This window comes from Leopardus geoffroyi, chromosome A1, assembly GCF_018350155.1.
Source record: "Leopardus geoffroyi isolate Oge1 chromosome A1, O.geoffroyi_Oge1_pat1.0, whole genome shotgun sequence".
Taxonomy (NCBI): Eukaryota; Metazoa; Chordata; class Mammalia; order Carnivora; family Felidae; genus Leopardus; species Leopardus geoffroyi.
This window is the reverse complement of record NC_059326.1, coordinates 132,244,965-132,263,184: the sequence shown is the minus strand read 5'-3', so window position 1 is coordinate 132,263,184 and position 18,220 is coordinate 132,244,965. Positions and strand designations below refer to the sequence as shown.

Genomic DNA, 18,220 nt, shown 5'->3' with positions numbered 1-18,220 from the left:
GGATTCTTATGCTGTTGGAGAAAGATAGTTCAGCATAGTCAGAAGATTTGGAATAGATTACTGGTATAGTCAGTTCTTGAGTGTGAAATACCACACTGTCTGATAGAACATTTTAGAAGAAAATAAAAGATAAATGCAAGGAAAGATGCATCTTCATGAAACAGAGTAATTTCAACTGTTTATTCAAGGACTTTAATTTTTACTTCATAAAAAATAGTGTTCTGAACTCATGAACCTGAAGTGAACCCCACAATACCCTAATTCTCGGTCTTTAAGAAGTCTGGAAGGCATGACCAAAATGAAGTCAATTTGTAATTGTTAGCACTTAGTTCAATATCTCTTAAGAAGCACAGTTCCTTATACTTAGCAACTATTCTCTGTTGAATGAGTGAATGAATGAATGCATGAATGAATGACCTATCAACCACATTTAACTGGCGTGTTTAGTATGTGTACTATGTAATTTTAAACGAATTACTGGATCCCACCAAAGTGCAAAATAGCCTTAAAAATAAAGATCCAGAAAAAAGATATGAGACTGTGGATATTTTTTATTTTGTTGTTTGTGGTTTGTTTCTTTTCCACATTTTCAACAATTAATGTTATGTAGTTAAGTTTTTTCAAGAAACATACTTGGCTAGAATTTATCTTAAGATCAAACATAAATTTCACCTATAATAATGAATGTCTCAACCTGTGATTCAAATTGCAGAGGCCTTTCTTTTACATTAATGGCTACTTTTAAAAACAAATATAATTATAACCACACAACATTTCTAGGCTTAACTTAAAGGAAGTAGAATTTTTTCTTAACCTGTAGAAACTGAATGGATGTTTCTGGCACTGATGCAGAGTAACAGTTCCATTTGGTAGTGTTGAAAACGTTTATTCTTTTCTGAAAACCAGCCAAGGTATTAAATTGAATGACAACTTTCTTGTTGCAAATAAGATTTTTTTTTATTATTACACATAATTATCAAAGTTGGGTAAAGTTGTTTAAGTCCTCCGTGTAAGTGGGTGGTTTGAGTCTCCCCTCTCCAAGTATAATCATATTTGAATGACTTTGAAAAAAATAACCATGATGACTTATAAAAATAATCCCCACTCTTCCTGATAGGAACAACATATTGAACTGGGTGGAAGAACTGTGGCAATTGGAAGTTGACCCTATGACTAATGGTGGAGATTTCTGTCTAGGTGGGTCACATGGACTTAGTTATCTGCCCACTGGAATGACACAATGGGGAGCTAGCTGATGAATATTGTGGAACATCTGTGAATGGATCACAGCTATGCCTGACGTGAATCATTCCTCCCTCAAAAATCTAAAGTTTAATAGTTAAGAAATTCCAAACTGTTGTCACATAAACTGAGATTTGGCCTATTCTAGGAGTTAGGAGGGAATGAATACAGTACATATTCTAAGACATTTTGCCAGTAAGTTGTTGGCTACGTTTTAGGCCCCTAAATTTAGGAAAACCTAAAAAAAAAACCTACTGAAAGAGATTAGTAAGAGGCTTGGGTCACTGCAAACAGTAAAATATACCTTTTTCAACTGCTCACCACCATCACGGAGGGTACAGTACTTGGTAATTTTCCTGATCAGAGACATAGATTTCCCTATCTTGCTTAGTTAGAAGTTTGAATTGCATGATGCCTGAGGCACCTCCACCTGCAAAATTTCCACGACTTTTAAAGGGATCTTGGGGCAAGTATTTGGTGTATGACTCTTCAGGTGACAATTTCCTTCAGTGAATGATCTTATTTCACATTGATTTCCCTAATTTGAGATTAAAGTCTTTTCTTCAGGGTGCTATTAAAAGCAACTGGAAAAAAAATAAAGGCAAAACTGTAGGTTCATGTGGGTCTGGCTAGGTGTGAAGCTGTGGTTTCCTGGATATATTGCTAATGCTGTTTTTACAACTCTTTGCGGGTAATTTAGCTTACCTGGTTATAGAGAAGAGGTCGGGGAGTCGGGAATAGTTTATGCTTTTATTTCCAATTCCAGGAGTAACCTGCGACCTCTATATGATCTGAAATATATAGCATTGTTTTTAGTTTTACTTTTTCTCTGGTATCTTGGTATACCTAGCTTTGCTTCTTTAGATTCTTCGACACTAAAGAGAAAATGAGACTGCATAAGGTCTACTCACCAGGGATGTTTACAAATAAGATTGTGTCTGTGTGTGTCTTTGTATTTTGTGAATTGTGAGCAAGTTGTGGTGGATACCTTTGCCAATAAATAATTAACACATACTTAGAATTTTACAGTTTTATAATGAGAGTGTTTTTAGCTGTGACAAACAGGTCACATAGACTAATAATCTAAGATAATAATCTACTGAGTTACTATTTCAAGGAATATATATATATCTGTTTGACAATGGTATAATCAACAGGGGGCCAGCTCTGTTAAAGCAAACAGACTATTGGGTTGGAGTGCAAAAGAGGCCCACTGCAATCTCTAAATTCTAGACTTTGTGGGCTTTTAGAGAAATAAAACTATAAGTGGAAGAAAAAGAATGAAATGTGTGAATGTGATGTGTTCCTCACAAAGACTAAATTGACGGGATTTGTCCTATAAAATATCAAAAAGTAAATTTGTCCCTATTGCTTTATTTTTAAATAGATGTACAGCCATTGTTTTGCATTGAAATGTATATTCATACATTTTATCTGATTATATTTTGGGAAAATGAAGTTGGGGGGATTTGTTTTTTGTTCTTTTTTTTTTAAGGAAAGCACGAAGAAGAATATACAAATGGGAATATTAATTGTTTACAATTGCCAATAGTTTCTTTTCTGAACTTGAAAACAGTTATGTTTCTAAATATGAGAACAATAATTTTGCCTAAAATTGCAGTATAATGACCAGGACTTCTCTCCTTTTTAGAGAAGCAGTGAAGTGTTTCTGGAACAGATAAGACAGCAGCGATCCAGTGAGGTTGATTCCCCAGAGGAAAGCTATGCATACCTAACTTATTGGAAAGTAAACTACTCTTCAATTAATGATGTCCTCCTTTTCTCAAGGTGTCCAAAGACAGGAGGCAGTCTGTAAAAGATTGGACGACAACTCTATTGTCCAGAACAATTACTGTGACCCTGACAGTAAGCCACCTGAAAATCAAAGAGCCTGCAACACTGAGCCCTGCCCACCTGAGTAAGTAAGAGTAAGAAATGAGAATTATTTTTTTTAAGTGCAAAGAGAAAAGCATTAGCTACTCATATTTGGAAACATATTCATATGTTATGAAAAGGGGAGAAAGCATCACAGAGGGTAGATTTTGATATCCCTTTCACTGAGCTAAGATTTCTATTTATCCATAGGTTTCAGTTATTAATCCTTAAAAGCAGGAACTTCAGTAGGTTGATCTGGCACAGTGCTAGAAATTATCATGTTTCATCAATTCTAAGGCACATATCTTTTCACATTTTAACATCTTGGAAATTGAGATTTATCTTGCAATTGATAGTGTGTTACTTACAATAAAAATCATCATTATTTTTATCTTAATGGTACATAGAATAATGGTATCTTAAATTCAATAAAACCCATTAGATTGGTGTGCAGTCCTATCTTTTCCAGATATTTATCCTAAAGGCCTAAAGACTTTTTTTTTAATGTTTAGTTTTGAGAGAGAGAGAGAGAGAGAGTGGACGTGCAATTGTGTGCATGAGTGGGGGAGGGGCAGAGAGAGAAGGGGGGTGCAGAGAGAGCCAGGGACAGAGGATCCCAAGTGGGCTGTGCCTTGACAGCAGCGATCCCAATGTGGGGCTGGAACTCATGAACAGTGAGATTATGACTTGAGCCGAAGTCAGATGCTCAACCAACTGAACCAACCAGCCGGCCCAAGACTCTTTTTTTAATGTTTATTTATTTATTTTGAGAGAGAGAGAGAGAGTGCAAGTAGGAGAAAGGCAGAGAGAGAATCCCAGGGCAGAGCCTGATGCAGGGCTCAAACTGTGAGATCATGACCTTAGCCGAAATCAAGATTCAGGTGCTTAATCAACTGAGCCACCCGAGTGCCCCTATAGAGCATGCAACTCCTGATCTCAGGGTCATGAGTTCAAGCTCCACATTGGGTACAGAGATTACTTTTTAAAAATTAAAAAAAAAAAAAAAAAAAGGCAATGATTACATGAGAAAAGACAAAGCCACCCAGGCGCCCCAAAGATATTTGATTTTTTTTTTTAATGTTTATTTACTTTTGAGAGAGAGGGAGAAACAGCACGCAAGCAGGGAAGGGGCAGAGAGACAGGGAGACACAGAATCCAAAGCAGGCTCTAGGCTCTGAGCTGTCAGCACACAGCCTGATGCGGGGCTCCAACCCACAAGATGAGATCATGACCTGAGCCAAGGTTGAACTCTTAACTGACTTGACCCACCCAGGCACACCTATACACATTTGATTTTTGAAACTTTTTTCTCTTTTCTGCCAATTATTGTTGTAAATTTAACTCAAAAGAAATGGGGAAACTACACAAGCTATAAAAACTGCTTAAAAACCATGGGCAAAATTTTTTCCCTTCCCATGTTTCTTATAACTTTCAACATTATTTTCATGTAATTGTGCTTCTCAACCCATCAAGTTACTTTCCTGACATTCAGGAATTTGAGTATTATGTTTGACATTTGATCGGCCTTTTAAGACGTCTGAGTGGTCCTGGTCACACCTGTTCTATTTTGGCTTCAGCTTTTTTATTTGTTTAGGCTTAAATGCTATTCGAACCCCTCTTGAGACTTCAGTGGTTTGTCATTCCATCCCATGTATTGTGGGTTTAGATATTACATTGGAGTTGTTTATCTATCTACCTATGTATCTATGTTATATATATAATATAGATCAATGTAATAACTATAATATATAATCTATATGATATATATTTATAGTTAGAGATAGTTGACATTCAAATTAACATACATAATTAAAATTAAGTTTCCTTTCCTTTTGTAATTCTAAAATAAATTTATTTATTGAGGCACCTGGGTGGCTCACTTGGTTAAGCATCTGACTTTGATTTTGGGTTCAGGTCATGATCTCAGGTTTCTTGAGATTGAGCCCCTGCATTGGGCTCAGTGCTGACAGCACAGAGCCTACTTGGGATTGTCTGTCTCTTCCTCTCTCCCTGCCCTCCCCCCACCCCTCAGCTCCTATGCATGCCCACACTCACTCTCTCTTGTGCACTCTCTCGTACACATTCTCTCTCCCAAAATAAATAAATAAATGTAAGTTATTTATTTTATAAGTTATTTATTAACTTCACTAAAGTTATATAATATTTTTTTTTCCTTTTTTCAACGTTTTTATTTATTTTTGGGACAGAGAGAGACAGAGCATGAACGGGGGAGGGGCAGAGAGAGAGGGAGACACAGAATCCTAAACAGGCTCCAGGCTCCGAGCCGTCAGCCCAGAGCCCGACGCGGGGCTCGAACTCATGGACCGCGAGATCGTGACCTGGCTGAAGTTGGACGCTTAACCGACTGCGCCACCTAGGCGCCCCTATAATATTTTTTTTAAGTTTGGAGACAAGAGAATGGAATTGGAAAAAGAAAGATAAAGAGAATATGAAAAAAGAAAATTTTGGCCGACTTCTTTTCAGAAAGAGCTAAAGATATAAAGAGCTTAAAATATTACTCTTAATTAGTCCATATTTTTCTTAGTTCCTTCTTAATTTCTTTTTTATTCCTTTGAATTGAGACTATGAAAAAGAAAATCTCAATTCTTCAGAATGGTTGTTGTATATGATAAAATTCCCAGTAGACCTTGGTATTCTAGAGATAAAAATCATTGAAAGACTAGTGAATTCAATAACACTTTTTTAAAAGTTTGTTTGTTTTTTTGTTTGTTTATTAATTAATTAATTTATTTATTTATTTATTTATTTATTTTGAGAGAGAGAGAGAGCAGGGGAGGGGCAGAAAGGGAGGAGAGAAAGAATCCCAAGCAGTCTCCACGCTGTCAGTGCAGAGCCCAACATAGGGGTTCAACCTCACAAACTCTGAGATCATGACCTGAGCTGAAATCAAGAGTTGGATGCTTGGGGCGCCTGGGTGGCGCAGTCGGTTAAGCGTCCGACTTCAGCCAGGTCAGGATCTCGCGGTCTGTGAGTTCGAGCTCCGCGTCGGGCTCTGGGCTGATGGCTCGGAGCCTAGAGCCTGTTTCTGATTCTGTGTCTCCCTCTCTCTCTGCCCCTCCCCCGTTCATGCTCTGTCTCTCTCTGTCCCAAAAATAAATAAATGTTGAAAAAAAAAAATTAAAAAAAAAAAAAAAAAAAGAGTTGGATGCTTAACTGACTTAGCTACCCAGGCACCCCCAACAATACTTTAAATGAGTATGGAATAAAGGAAAGAAGATAAGTTTTTTTTTTCAGATATGATGTAATAATCATATTTGTTTTTTGTTGTACATATTAAAGCATGAAAATTTTAGAAAACAGGTAAGTAAAAATAAGAAAATTAAAAATACTTGTAATACTTAAACTACCACTGTTAATATTTTGATATATATATATATTTCAGTCTTTTTTCTATGTTTACATTTTCTATGTTTATGTTTTTCTGTTGTTTATGTATATAACAAAATGGTATGATATGATTTATGACGCTTTGTAGTCAGTTTTCAACATATTTTGAACATTAAATATCTTCTAAAATATTCAGTAGATATGTCCCTGTTTACTTAAATTGGTTTTCCACTGTTGAATAACTTTGGCTGTGTCTTAGCTTTTGATCCCTTAACATACCACAGTATTAACATTTTTTGCTACTAAAACTTTGCTCTCTATAATTATGCTGTTATGTTAAATGAATGGGAATAGAATTCCTTGTTCAGATGGAAATATATTTTAGCCTTTGAAACATTGTCAGATTGTTCTCCAGAAATAATATATGAATGTATATTCCCAATAAGAGCATTTTAGAATATCATTTCCCTGAACTGCACAACACTGGATATTATTGTTTTAAAAACAATCTTTGATTATTTTATAGAGAAAAAAGCCTCGGTATCTAACTGCTGTTTTATTTTGTATTTCTTGGATTGCAGATAAGGATGAGCATTGAAAAATTATGTACGGTTGCCATTTGTATTACTTATTTTTGCTTTTCTGATCCATGGCCTATCCTATCCCATTTTTCTATTGAAGTGTTTCTCATTTTGTTACTGATTTCTAGTAACTCTTAATGTATTAAAGATATTTAGTCTTTTACCTTTGTTCCAAATATTTTATCTGAGTTTGTCGTATGTTTTCCATATTTTTATGGTGCTGTTATCTATTTTTACTTATAGAAGTTTTAAAATATTACATAGAAAAGCTATCAAACTTTTATTTCTTTCATAGTTTAGGAAGGCCTCATCCACTCTAAGAATGTACTTTTAAAGTTTCTTTCAAAGTTTCTTTTTTAAAAAAAGTTTATATATTGTTTTGAGATAGAGAGTACATGTGAGTGCAAGCAGTGGAGGAGCAGAGAGACGGAGAGGGAGAGAGAATCCCAAGAAGGTTCCATGCTCAGAGTATAGTCCAATGCAGGGCTTGATGCCACGACCTTGGGATCATGACCTAAGCTGAAATCAAGACTTGGACCTCAACCAACTAAGTCACCCAGGCGCCCCTCTTCTTTATTTTAAATGTAAACTTTGGGGCACCTGGGTGGCTCAGTTGGTTAGGTGTCCGACTTCAGCTCAGGTCATGATGTCACGGTCTGTGAGTTTGAGCCCCACGTCGGGCTCTGTGCTGACAGCTCAGAGCCTGGAGCCTGTTTCGGATTCTGTGTCTCCCTCTCTCTTTGCCCCTCCCCTGCTCATGCTCTATCTCTGTCTAAAAAATAAATTAAAATTTTTTTTTAATTAAAAAAAAATAAATGTAAACTTTAATCTATTTGAAATATACTTTCCTATTTTGAGGAAAGGATCTGTATTTGTTTTCAAATTCCAAGTACCAGGGTACCTGCATGGCTCAGTCAGTTAAGTGTCTGACTCTTGATTTTGGCTCAGGTTGTGATCTCAAGGTTTGTGAGATCAAGTCCCTGTGTTGGACTCTGAGCTGACATCAAAGAGCCTGCTTGGGATTCTCTCTCTGCCCCTCCTCCACTTGTGCACATGCATGTGTGTGCTCACATGTGCACATGCTCTCTTTTTCTCTCAAAATAAATAAATAAATATTTTTAAAAATCTCAAATTCTGAATACTATTAATTTAACATCCTCAATGGTATTTTATATGAGATTCAGTAAATTTATTTATATATTAATTTTTTAAAAGTTTATTTATTTTGAGAGAGAGAGAAAGAGAGAGAGCGCACGAGTAGGTGAGGGACAGAGAGCATGATCTGGGGAGGGGCAGAGAGACAGAGAATCCCAAGCTGACTCTGCAGAGTCAGGACAGAGCCTGACATGGGTCTCGAGCTCACGAAACTATGAGATTATGACCTGAGCCAAAATCACGAGTTGGACTGACTGAGCCACCCAGGTGCCCCTAAATAGTATTTTTTTTAAATGAGAAATTATCCTTTTAACTAATAAAATGTTTCCAATGTCTCTTATTCATATTGAAGACTTTATAAGCAGGGTATGGAAAACTAGAGGGCGATAAAATTTATCTTTGTGTTTTATAAAAAAAATGACAGGGGGCTAGAAGAATAGATGAAAGATGCATTGGTAGAGAAATATTAATAGTGTTTATTTGGAAAAACTTAAAGGGCAGAGGAAACCTTGCAGGAAAAATTAATGTGCTCATAGCAGCAACTCTTTTGTGAGAAAGAGTATAGTAATCAAGATGGTGAGGTGACTAGGGACAGGAAGAAAATAAGAATTCCAGAGGCACTGAGTGAACATGGTGGGATTCCTGACAAAGTCTTAAATAATTGGAAAAGGAAAAGGGAGGGGTTGATATTAAAGTCCATGACTGATAGGAAGCTAGTCCCCCAATCATGAGAAAAGGAAGTAATGCTGAGTTGGAATCCAAAGAGAATGGCCAAGAGTTCAGTTTTCACCATGCTATCTCTCTCTAGCAAGAATGTTTCTATATATGGCCTCCTGTGAAGAATTCTTGGATATTGAATATTATTCCTGTATGACACTTTAGTTTTTAAAGTTGTAAAAATCAGAGGGGTGAAAACAATAGAGTATTATACATTGTGATAATACTGTGACCATGAGTTAAGAAAACATTTTTTAAGCAACTGCAATGTGAAAGGCTCTATGCTTTCAGAAGAATGGCTCACTTGCCTGAGGACAATCTAATCAGATAAATATGTATGAAAATAACTATAGTTAAGGATATGTTAAGTAAAACCAAGAATTTTTAACAAAAGTGCTAAAGGATGCTTGGACTGGGGAGAAATTTTTACTTGCAGGTTAGGTTTTATTTAAAATTGTTTTTAGGGGCGCCTGGGTGGCTCAGTCGGTTAAGCGTCCGACTTCACCCGGGTCACGATCTCGCGGTCCGTGAGTTCGAGCCCCGCGTCAGGCTCTGGGCTGATGGCTCAGAGCCTGGAGCCTGCTTCCGATTCTGTGTCTCCCTCTTTCCCTGCCCTTCCACCATTCACGCTCTGTCTCTCTCTGTCTCAAAAATAAATAAACATTAAAAAAAAATTAAAAAAAAATAAAATTGTTTTTAATGTTTATTTATTTTTGAGAGAGACAGACAGAGACAGAGTGCGAGCAGGGGAGGGGCGGAGAGACAGGGAGACACAGAATCCGAAGCAGGCTCCAGACCCTGAGCTCTCAGCATAGAGCCCGACATGGGGCTTGAACTCACAAACTGCGAGATCATGACCTGAGCCGAAGTCAGGCGCTTAACTGACTGAGCCACCCAGGCACCCCTTCATTTTTTTTTTTTTTTTTTAATTTAGAAAAATCTCACCTGTGAAATGTTTAGGGCATAGAGATTTATGCTTAGTATTAGTTTTACTTTCCAGTTAGTTGAGTAATGAGCAGATTTTCTTTTTACCAACTTAATGTTTAGATTTTTTTTAACCTGTTTTAAAATATAGTAAAGTTCTAGTATCCTAGTAAGTAGTTAATGGGTTACATATTTGAATCTCTCTTTGAGTAAAGATGTTATTGTCAGATTATGAATTTTTTTAAATTTTGCTATGTTGTGTTTATGAGAAGAGTTGATAAGTAGATGCTGGACTCTGGGACAAAGGCTGGGAAATCTCTTTCTCTCTGTCTCTCTTTTAATCTAAACATCAAATATCAGTTTATTTTCATATGCTCTGCCATTTCCCTTTAAGTTAAAAAGCAAAAATAATATTCTAGTTTTATGATTGGTTCTTGCTTGCTTCAAAAATATTCCAATTAACCTAGGTTTGTGAACATATTTTATAGTGTCTCTCTTATTCCCTCTGCCCCCCCATAATATATTGTTTGCCCTATTAATACACAGACACTGTAGGTCAAGATTACACAGATGGCACCACACCATTCTTATTTCAGACAGTTGAACATGAATCCCACTAGTTGTTAGTGTCCAATGGATATGAAGACACTTGTGAGAATGTAGACAATTTGATCCCTGGGTGTTGGGAAGAGCTCAGAAAGAAGCATCCCTGGTATTGTTCAGACTACAACAATTCAGCAGTTGACATTTCCAGAGAGAATTTTTGTGTTTTCTACCACAAAATCTAGAGGAGGAAAAAAGGAGAAATGGGGAGAAGGTCATCAGAGGGTCAAATGCAATGGGGAGAGTGAAGGTGAAAGAAGCCATATGTCTTAAACTGGACAGGGGAATAGAGAAAATGAGATGAGTGGATGCAGTGGCAAAATTGCAAAACAAGTTAAATAACTAGGGTGTGATTTAATCCTGTGGAGAGACATGGGAAGGGATGATTTGGTGAGCAATAAAGATGCAACCGGGACTGAAATCAGAGTTCGAGTCAGAAGGGAAATTGGGAGGGTGGTTAATACTTTTACTTTCATACATTCCAAATAAAATGCTCGACTGATGCATCTAGACTAAGAGATGGTTGGCAATAAAAGAGAGGACAAAGAATAAAAAGATGGAGGTGGCCCTGACCTCATGCAGCAAAGAACAGCAACACCTCCTGAATCACTGCTATTACTCTGGGCACCTGTGTTTAATTTGAAGGACTCCATCCCTCTTACATTATGAGACCTAATGAGATCATGGCTGGAGGTGGTATGACTGGACTTTTTGTGGCTGAGTTATACACATTTCTGTTTTATCCCCTAATCTTGGTGATGAAATCACTGTTGCAAATTGAATCAGAGTTTCACTATGGCTGGCATGCAAGTTATTATTCTCAGTGCACATTTTCCTCTTTACCAAAAATGGTACAACTTGGGATCATGTTCATCTGTGGAAAACAAAATGGAAAGAATATGAAAATTGCTTTAAGTCTCCTCTGGAAAATAACTTAGAAAAAAACCCATTAATATCAGATTCTCAGGATTAAATTATTGTTACTTAAATGAATTTTAGGTTGAAAGTGTTTAAGTTTTGGAAAGATGTATTTTAAGTTTTAGAAACTGGTTAATCGCCATATTTCTAAATACTGGTTTTCCACTCTGTAAGGGACAAAGGCCATGGTTGCTCATTTGGCTAACTACAGGCTCAAATTTGGAAACTAGTATTCTGACTTCACTAAAGTACTATCTTCCACATACAAAACTGGCGCAATCACATAAGCTCACACTCTTCCCTCCGGATAGTCTCTTACCCAAGAGCATTAGCATATCCTGTGAGGATAGTTGTATGATTTATAATCATGGATGGATGAAAATGACTAGTGACCTCATGCTTCTGACCTAGATCCTACTACTTAGCAGGGTTAAAAATGAAATTCAATGGAAATAGTAACTGCTGGGGGATCTAGTCCTAGTTTCAACATTGCTCTTTTCATGACTTTGGATAACTATTTTCGTGACACGAACCTTACTTTCTTCCACAAAACAAAGTGTGATTCCTTGAATATAGTAGGCATTCAACATATATTTATTAAATTCAATGCAATAGTATATTAATCAACACTCTGGTTGGAAATAATACAACTTCCACTTCAGCTATTTTCTGCACAGAAGAGGATTTGTTGGTTTACTTAACAAAACTGGGGGAAGGGCAACCATGGATCTAGCTTTAGGAATGGCTAGAATCCAGGACTGAAACAGAACCAGGGCCCTCTAGCTCCTCTGTATTTTTTCACATCAGCTAATTCCACTTGACAGGGTGCATGGCCACCAGCAGCTCTTACAGCTTTATGCACCTTTGTGACGAGAAGGGAAAGGGCTTTTTTTGCTCTAGTGGAGGTATAAAAATTCCAAAGCCAAATTCTCATTGGTCTAATTTGTATCTTGATTCACATCTTTGGACCAAATAATGTGCCTAAAAGAGTGAGTTCTGTAGACGTATTACACACATACATACATACATGGACACACACATACACACCCTAAAATTACATCTATAAAAGTTCATTTATGACTTCAGGGAAAAAAGAGTGGTTTACTTGCCAACGTGAAACATGTTCGTTTTGTTATTTCAGTTTCTTCCCCCATTAGCTGCATAGATGCTGTTTTCAGGAATAAAGGGGTCACAACAAGGGATCTCTATGTTTTCACAGAGCTGACTCAGGCTCTGCTCTTGGTGCAGGTTTTTAAAGACTTGTATATCTTCAGGCTTTCTCTGCCCCATAAGCATAATAAAGTCCTTCTATCTTCTGCAGAGCCTGACCTTCATCTGGAAATCAAAAAACAAATCCCTAGCTCCTTTCATGTGGTTTTAGCACTAACTTCTTGATTGTAGGAGAACCTGCTTCAATGTGATAATAAATAAAGCTCCTGTTTCTTGTTTGTTGTGTTTAGACACAATGTTAGAAGCTTTCAGTGGTATGCTAAAGCAAGCTAGCACTGGCTCCTGAAATCCTATTATTAGCATATCTTCTTCTTGTGTTCAACATGCCAGGGATGTAGGTTGAAATTGGTGTTAGTGAGTTATTCACCCCACAAAACTGGTAAATTCAACAAATCAAGATCGCTGCCCTCCATAAAGAGCCAGTTGTTAAACACTTAAGCAGCACATGACTGGAAGCTTCATATTTATTACTTTATTTAATCTTCATCACAGTCTCACAATTTATATTTATATTGTTATCTTTATCTTAAAAATTAGTTTAGAGGGGCACCTGGGTGAGTCAGTTGGTTGAGCATCCAGCTCTTGATTTCTTCTCAGGTCATGATCCCAGCACCATGGGATCAAGCCCCACAATGGGCTCGGTGCTGAGCATGGAACCTGGTTAAGATTTTCTCTCTATCTGCCCCCCACCCCTCTCCCCCACTTGCCTTCTCCCTTAAAAAATTAATTTAGAAAAGGGGAAGTATCAATGTGGTTAAAAACATATGGTGCATTACTTGTTTGGACCAGGCTCTGCCTGTTTCAGAGCCCAGGCACTACACTTTGGAAGGCAGCTGACAGTGTATTCTCTTTTCCTTAGCAGCTCTTCCATTTGTCATTTGTCACCTCAACCAACACTGCAATGTCAGCTCTTTTAGGGAGAGAGTGTAGTCCATTGACGAAAATCTCCGGCTGTACTGAGGAAATGTTTTTCTGTGTTTCTTCCCCTTTTTGCTGCAGGTGGTTCATTGGGGATTGGTTGGAGTGTAGCAAGACTTGTGATGGTGGAATGCGCACAAGGGCAGTGCTCTGCATCAGGAAGATTGGACCTTCAGAGGAGGAGACACTGGACTACAGCGGCTGTTTAACACACCGGCCTATTGAAATAGAGTCCTGCAACAACCAGTCATGTCCACCTCAGTGGGTGGCTTTGGACTGGTCAGAAGTAAGGAAATCTGAGGCTGTATGTTTTGAGATGTCTTAACTAATCAATACCAGAGCATTTAATAGAGAGGACACCTGAGTTTGTGAGCACCTTAGAACTCAGCAAGTAAGGACTGCCTAACAGTAAATTTGGCCCTGTTATATTTCATTGCTCCTTGTCAGGAAGTAAGGTTTTTCTGGGTCAGGGAAATCAGTGAGAAACTGGACATCAGTTTGATTAAAAATCAACCTAAAGTGAATTGGAAAGAATAGAATAATGAGTACTCACATAAGTGGTTTTTCTCTTCCTTTGCTATTCTTGAGCAGCAAATAAGCTCAGAATTAGTGATAAATCTTTTTTCCCAAGTCATGTTGCAGCCTAACTACATAATTCATACATTTGAATATTTATCAATTTTTTATCACTTATTATATATCTAAGTATATTTTAATTCCTTCTGTTGCATCTGGGGAAGAAACGTGGAGTTGAGGTTGTAATATACAAAGTCCAATTCAGCTTTTATCATTAACCTCTGCTTACATGATCAGTGAGGAAGACTAAGATAATGTTTTTCTGCCTTACATGTATATAAAAGAGCCTAAAATAATCCATAGAGCTCAGAATAATTGCCTTATGAAAAATGAGGAAAGGGGTAGAGTTAATTCTTGACTCCTCGTTCTTCATGAGACATATAAATGGAAACACCATATCATTCTCCACATTTCCCAAAGAAGAGTTGAAATCTTCTGTAATGTTGGTTAATATTAAAAAGAATAAGTACCTGGCTACATAACTAAAGGCCATTCTTCCAAGTTAGCAAAACAGGATGCATTTCCTGCTGGAAACATTGTGGTACTTGCTTTGGGTATTTCCTGTAGACCTCATAAGTTTGTAAAAAAAAATTAAATAAACAGAAAACATACATTGTTCTTTAGGAACCCTTGGTTGTAACTTTTCCCCCTGTGAATCTTACTGCTGGAGTGGCCTTAATTTGGTAGAGGCCTGAGCCTAAAAGAGGGACTGTGTTTAGGATGGTACATGGAAATGGAGATTCTGACTAGTTGTAGTTATCTATGGAATCTTTGGTGGGAATTGGGAGTGTTCTCCCAAGTTTCCTGGACGTACTCCAGCTTCAGTAATTACATCTGCCTACCTAACTTTTGTGTTTCAATCAAATGTAGAGATATTCGTGGTGAGTGGTTATGGAAAACAGTGTGAACTCTTCTGTTCCCTAGAAGTGAGTGGATTAACTCCTAAATTGATTTGGAAGATAAAATCGACTGATAAAGAATAGACATTCTGTAGAGTTCTACATATGTTGAAAATTATTGTACCTGCATTTCAGTGCCCAAGACCCTCACAGAAGTTCATAAGTAGTCTTTGAAAATGATGACCAATTTATTATTGGAAAATCATAATGGGAGGCCTGATGATTGGCTTCAACAGTTTTAGGGTTTCAGGTCAAGTCCCTAAGTATAATTTAGTACTAAGTAAACACACTGGAATAGGCACTATGAGCAATACAAAGGAATCCTATAAGCTTGGAAAAGTAAATATTTGTGAAGAAAATAGAGAATAACTTTAGACAGTGTTTAATAAAATGGTGGATTGTGAGGTATACATGTATAAATGATATAGAAATTTAGAGCTAAGAAGGTCAGAATAGCTTGGAGTGCAATCAGAAAGCTTTTTCATTGGGGCACCTGAGTGGCTGAGTTGGCTAAGCATTGGACTCTTGATTTCGGCTCAAGGCATGATCTCACAGTTTGTGAGTTCGAGCCCCGTGTCAGGCCCTGTGCTGATAGGGCAGAGACTGTGTGGATTCTCTCTCTCCCTCTATGTCCCTCCCCTGCTCTCTCCCTCCCTCTCTCTCTCTCACTCTCTCTCTCTCTCTCTCAAAATAAATAAATAAACTTTAAAAAAAAGAAGAAAAGCTTTTTAGTTGATGGGAGCTAAACTGTATGTTGGCATATGGGATATGAAATAGGAAGAGAATAGGGAAACTGGAGAAGATATTCCTGATAACAAGATAGTTACTTATTCAGTTACTTATTCAGAGAATATTTTTGAAACAACTGAACAGAAACATAAACATCATGACGTGAAAGTAGGATGAAGAAGAGGGTTTGTTTTAAGGAATAAATGGAAAATAAGATTGCATGAAGTAGTGGTAGATGATAATAAAGATTCAACTTTATATATCATCTTGCTACCAAAGTGGAGAAAAATGGGGGTGCCTGATTGGCTCAGTCGGTTAAGCATCTGACTTTGTCTCAGGTCATGATCTTGTGGTCCATGTGTTTGAACACCGTGTCAGGCTCTATGGTGACAGTTCAGAGCCTGGAACCTGCTTTGGACTTGTGTCTCCCTCTCTCTCTGTCCCTTCTCCGCTCACACTGTCTCTGTCTCTCTTTGTCAAAAATAAATAAACATTAAAAAAAAAAAAAAAACATTTTAAAAGTGGAGAAAAATAGTTAAGTTCATAAGCAGAAACTGGAAAAAATTTCTGCCAACCATGAAAACACTAAAATCACTTGCACAGGTTTATTTCACATTGATCCCTTGATCTACACTCTTCTGTATCATTATATTTGTATTTTAACATAAAACAAATATAATCACCTTGAAAAAAAGGCATGTGTATATTATAGCATGTTTCCATTCCAAATCCCATTTTAAGGTTTTCTTTTGAAATCAACCTCATATATGTTTTAATTACCCTGCTCTGAGAATTTTGATTCTTATCTATCCACTCTTAGAGATAACTTGCTCAAAAAGCTCTGAGAGGCTCTTAGGCACTCCTGGAGGCTGCTTGAAGAAACATGAAAAAAGTTAGGTGGGCTTTTAATCACATTTCTGCTATCTTCTTTAAGATAGCCAAGTCAAGGGACAGCTTGGTGGCTCAGTTGGTTAAGTGTCTGACTCTTGGTTTTGGCTCAGGTCACGATCTCATGGTTCGTGGGTTTGAGCCTAGGATCAGGCTCTGTGCTGATGGCACAGGCATCAGCACAGAGCCTGCTTGGGATTCTCTTTCTCTCCCTCTCTCTCTGCCCCTCCCCTGCTCACACTGTCTCTCTCTGTCTCTGTCTCTCTCTCTCAAAATAAATTAAAAAAAAAAAAAAGATAGCTAAGTCAAAACTTAGGACAAAGATGCAGTGTCTTTCCTGTTTATTTTCCAAAGGAGAGGTACACTCTCACACTTCCTTTTTTTTTTTTTTTTTTTTTTTTTACTTTACTAGGAAGCCCACTTCTTCCCTGGATGGGTTAAAAATAAATGAAAGTAAATAGTATTCAGTGAAATAAACGTCTGAGTAGCTATGGAGAACAAAGTGAGAACAGGAGCCTGTTCTCCCCAGAGGAATGGAATACCTCCCGCTATTGAAAAGAGGAGGTCCTACCAGAACAGCAGGCAATGTTCAATCTCTTTTGGTTAGCTGCTGCAAATATTTCACACATTATTCATTTGACACACCCCTGAAGACTTCCCTTCTCTTTCTGCCCCTTCCCCACTTTCAACCATCAGCTGCGTGAGCTCTGCTAATCACAAGGGTGAGGTTCAACTAGTGAAAACATGTTGCAGCAAGAGGAATGTACCCTTTGCCCTTTTCCTTTTCTTTGCCGGCCTCTCTAATATAAAATTTCCATTGTTGCAAAGCCAGGAACCGTTTTTCGTTTTCTCGAGACATCAGTGAAACCCACCGGGTTATTTTCTTTTGCTTATGGCAAAAGAAAAAAAACAAAACAAAACAAAAAGCCAAATTACCTTGGCGGAAAATGACTCTTCAGCAGCCTTTTGTGAAACTAATGAAGCCACGGCTTTCCCATTTCCTATAATCTAGCCTCACTCTTGGGATCACCCATACTATGTTGGACTTAAATGGTTTTCTGTTTTTGCCCTCTCTTGGCAAGTAACTCTTAGATGCGTTGCTGCATACTGTGGATGGGCTCCAGCAATCCTAAGCCATTCTTTTGATGTATTGGAATAGTTTCTTTTGACTCCCACAGAGTAGCCATTGGAAAAGGTCTGTTTCTTGTACTTACTCTTGGACAAGTGGATGACTGCTGGCAAGAATCTTAATTGATTTGATAGGATTTACATTTAGGTAGCACTAGTTAAGAAGGAATTGGGGGGTGGGGTGGGGTTGGAAAGGGTGCAAAACCTACCTGCAGGGCACTGTGCTTTGTTTTAGAAGACAGTTGTGACATCACCTTGCTTACTTCTAGGTTCTACTCTGGTACTATAACTAAGCAAATTAAACCTGTATCTCCAGAGAGAACTCAGTCTAACCCCAAACTGTTAACATTTCTGTGCTTTATAAGTGAGAGCCAAATTGTTTTCCCTGTTGTGGTTTCAAATACTTTTCTCTGCAAAATACTTTTTTTGCTTTTTAATAGTAGATCATTAAGCTAAAGCATAAATACATCTCTCATAAAAATGACCTCC

General features: G+C 37.5%; 1 protein-coding gene across 9 annotated transcripts in view; it reads left to right on the top strand.

Annotated features, from left to right (window-relative positions):
• Positions 1-18,220, top strand: part of ADAMTS6 (ADAM metallopeptidase with thrombospondin type 1 motif 6) — a 321,406-nt gene that overhangs the window by 262,168 nt on the left and 41,018 nt on the right. For 8 of the 9 annotated variants that reach the window (XR_006716243.1, XM_045494590.1, XM_045494585.1 and 5 more), the window contains 2 exons: positions 3,031-3,160; positions 13,593-13,797. Coding sequence is in view for 8 of the 9 variants with exons in the window: in XM_045494590.1 (XP_045350546.1) it covers positions 3,031-3,160; positions 13,593-13,797 (335 nt within the window). In the remaining variant the exon portion in view is untranslated. Of the gene's footprint in view, positions 1-3,030; positions 3,161-13,592; positions 13,798-18,220 lie in introns of those variants that run through there. The other variant, XM_045494597.1, reaches the window with a different exon arrangement.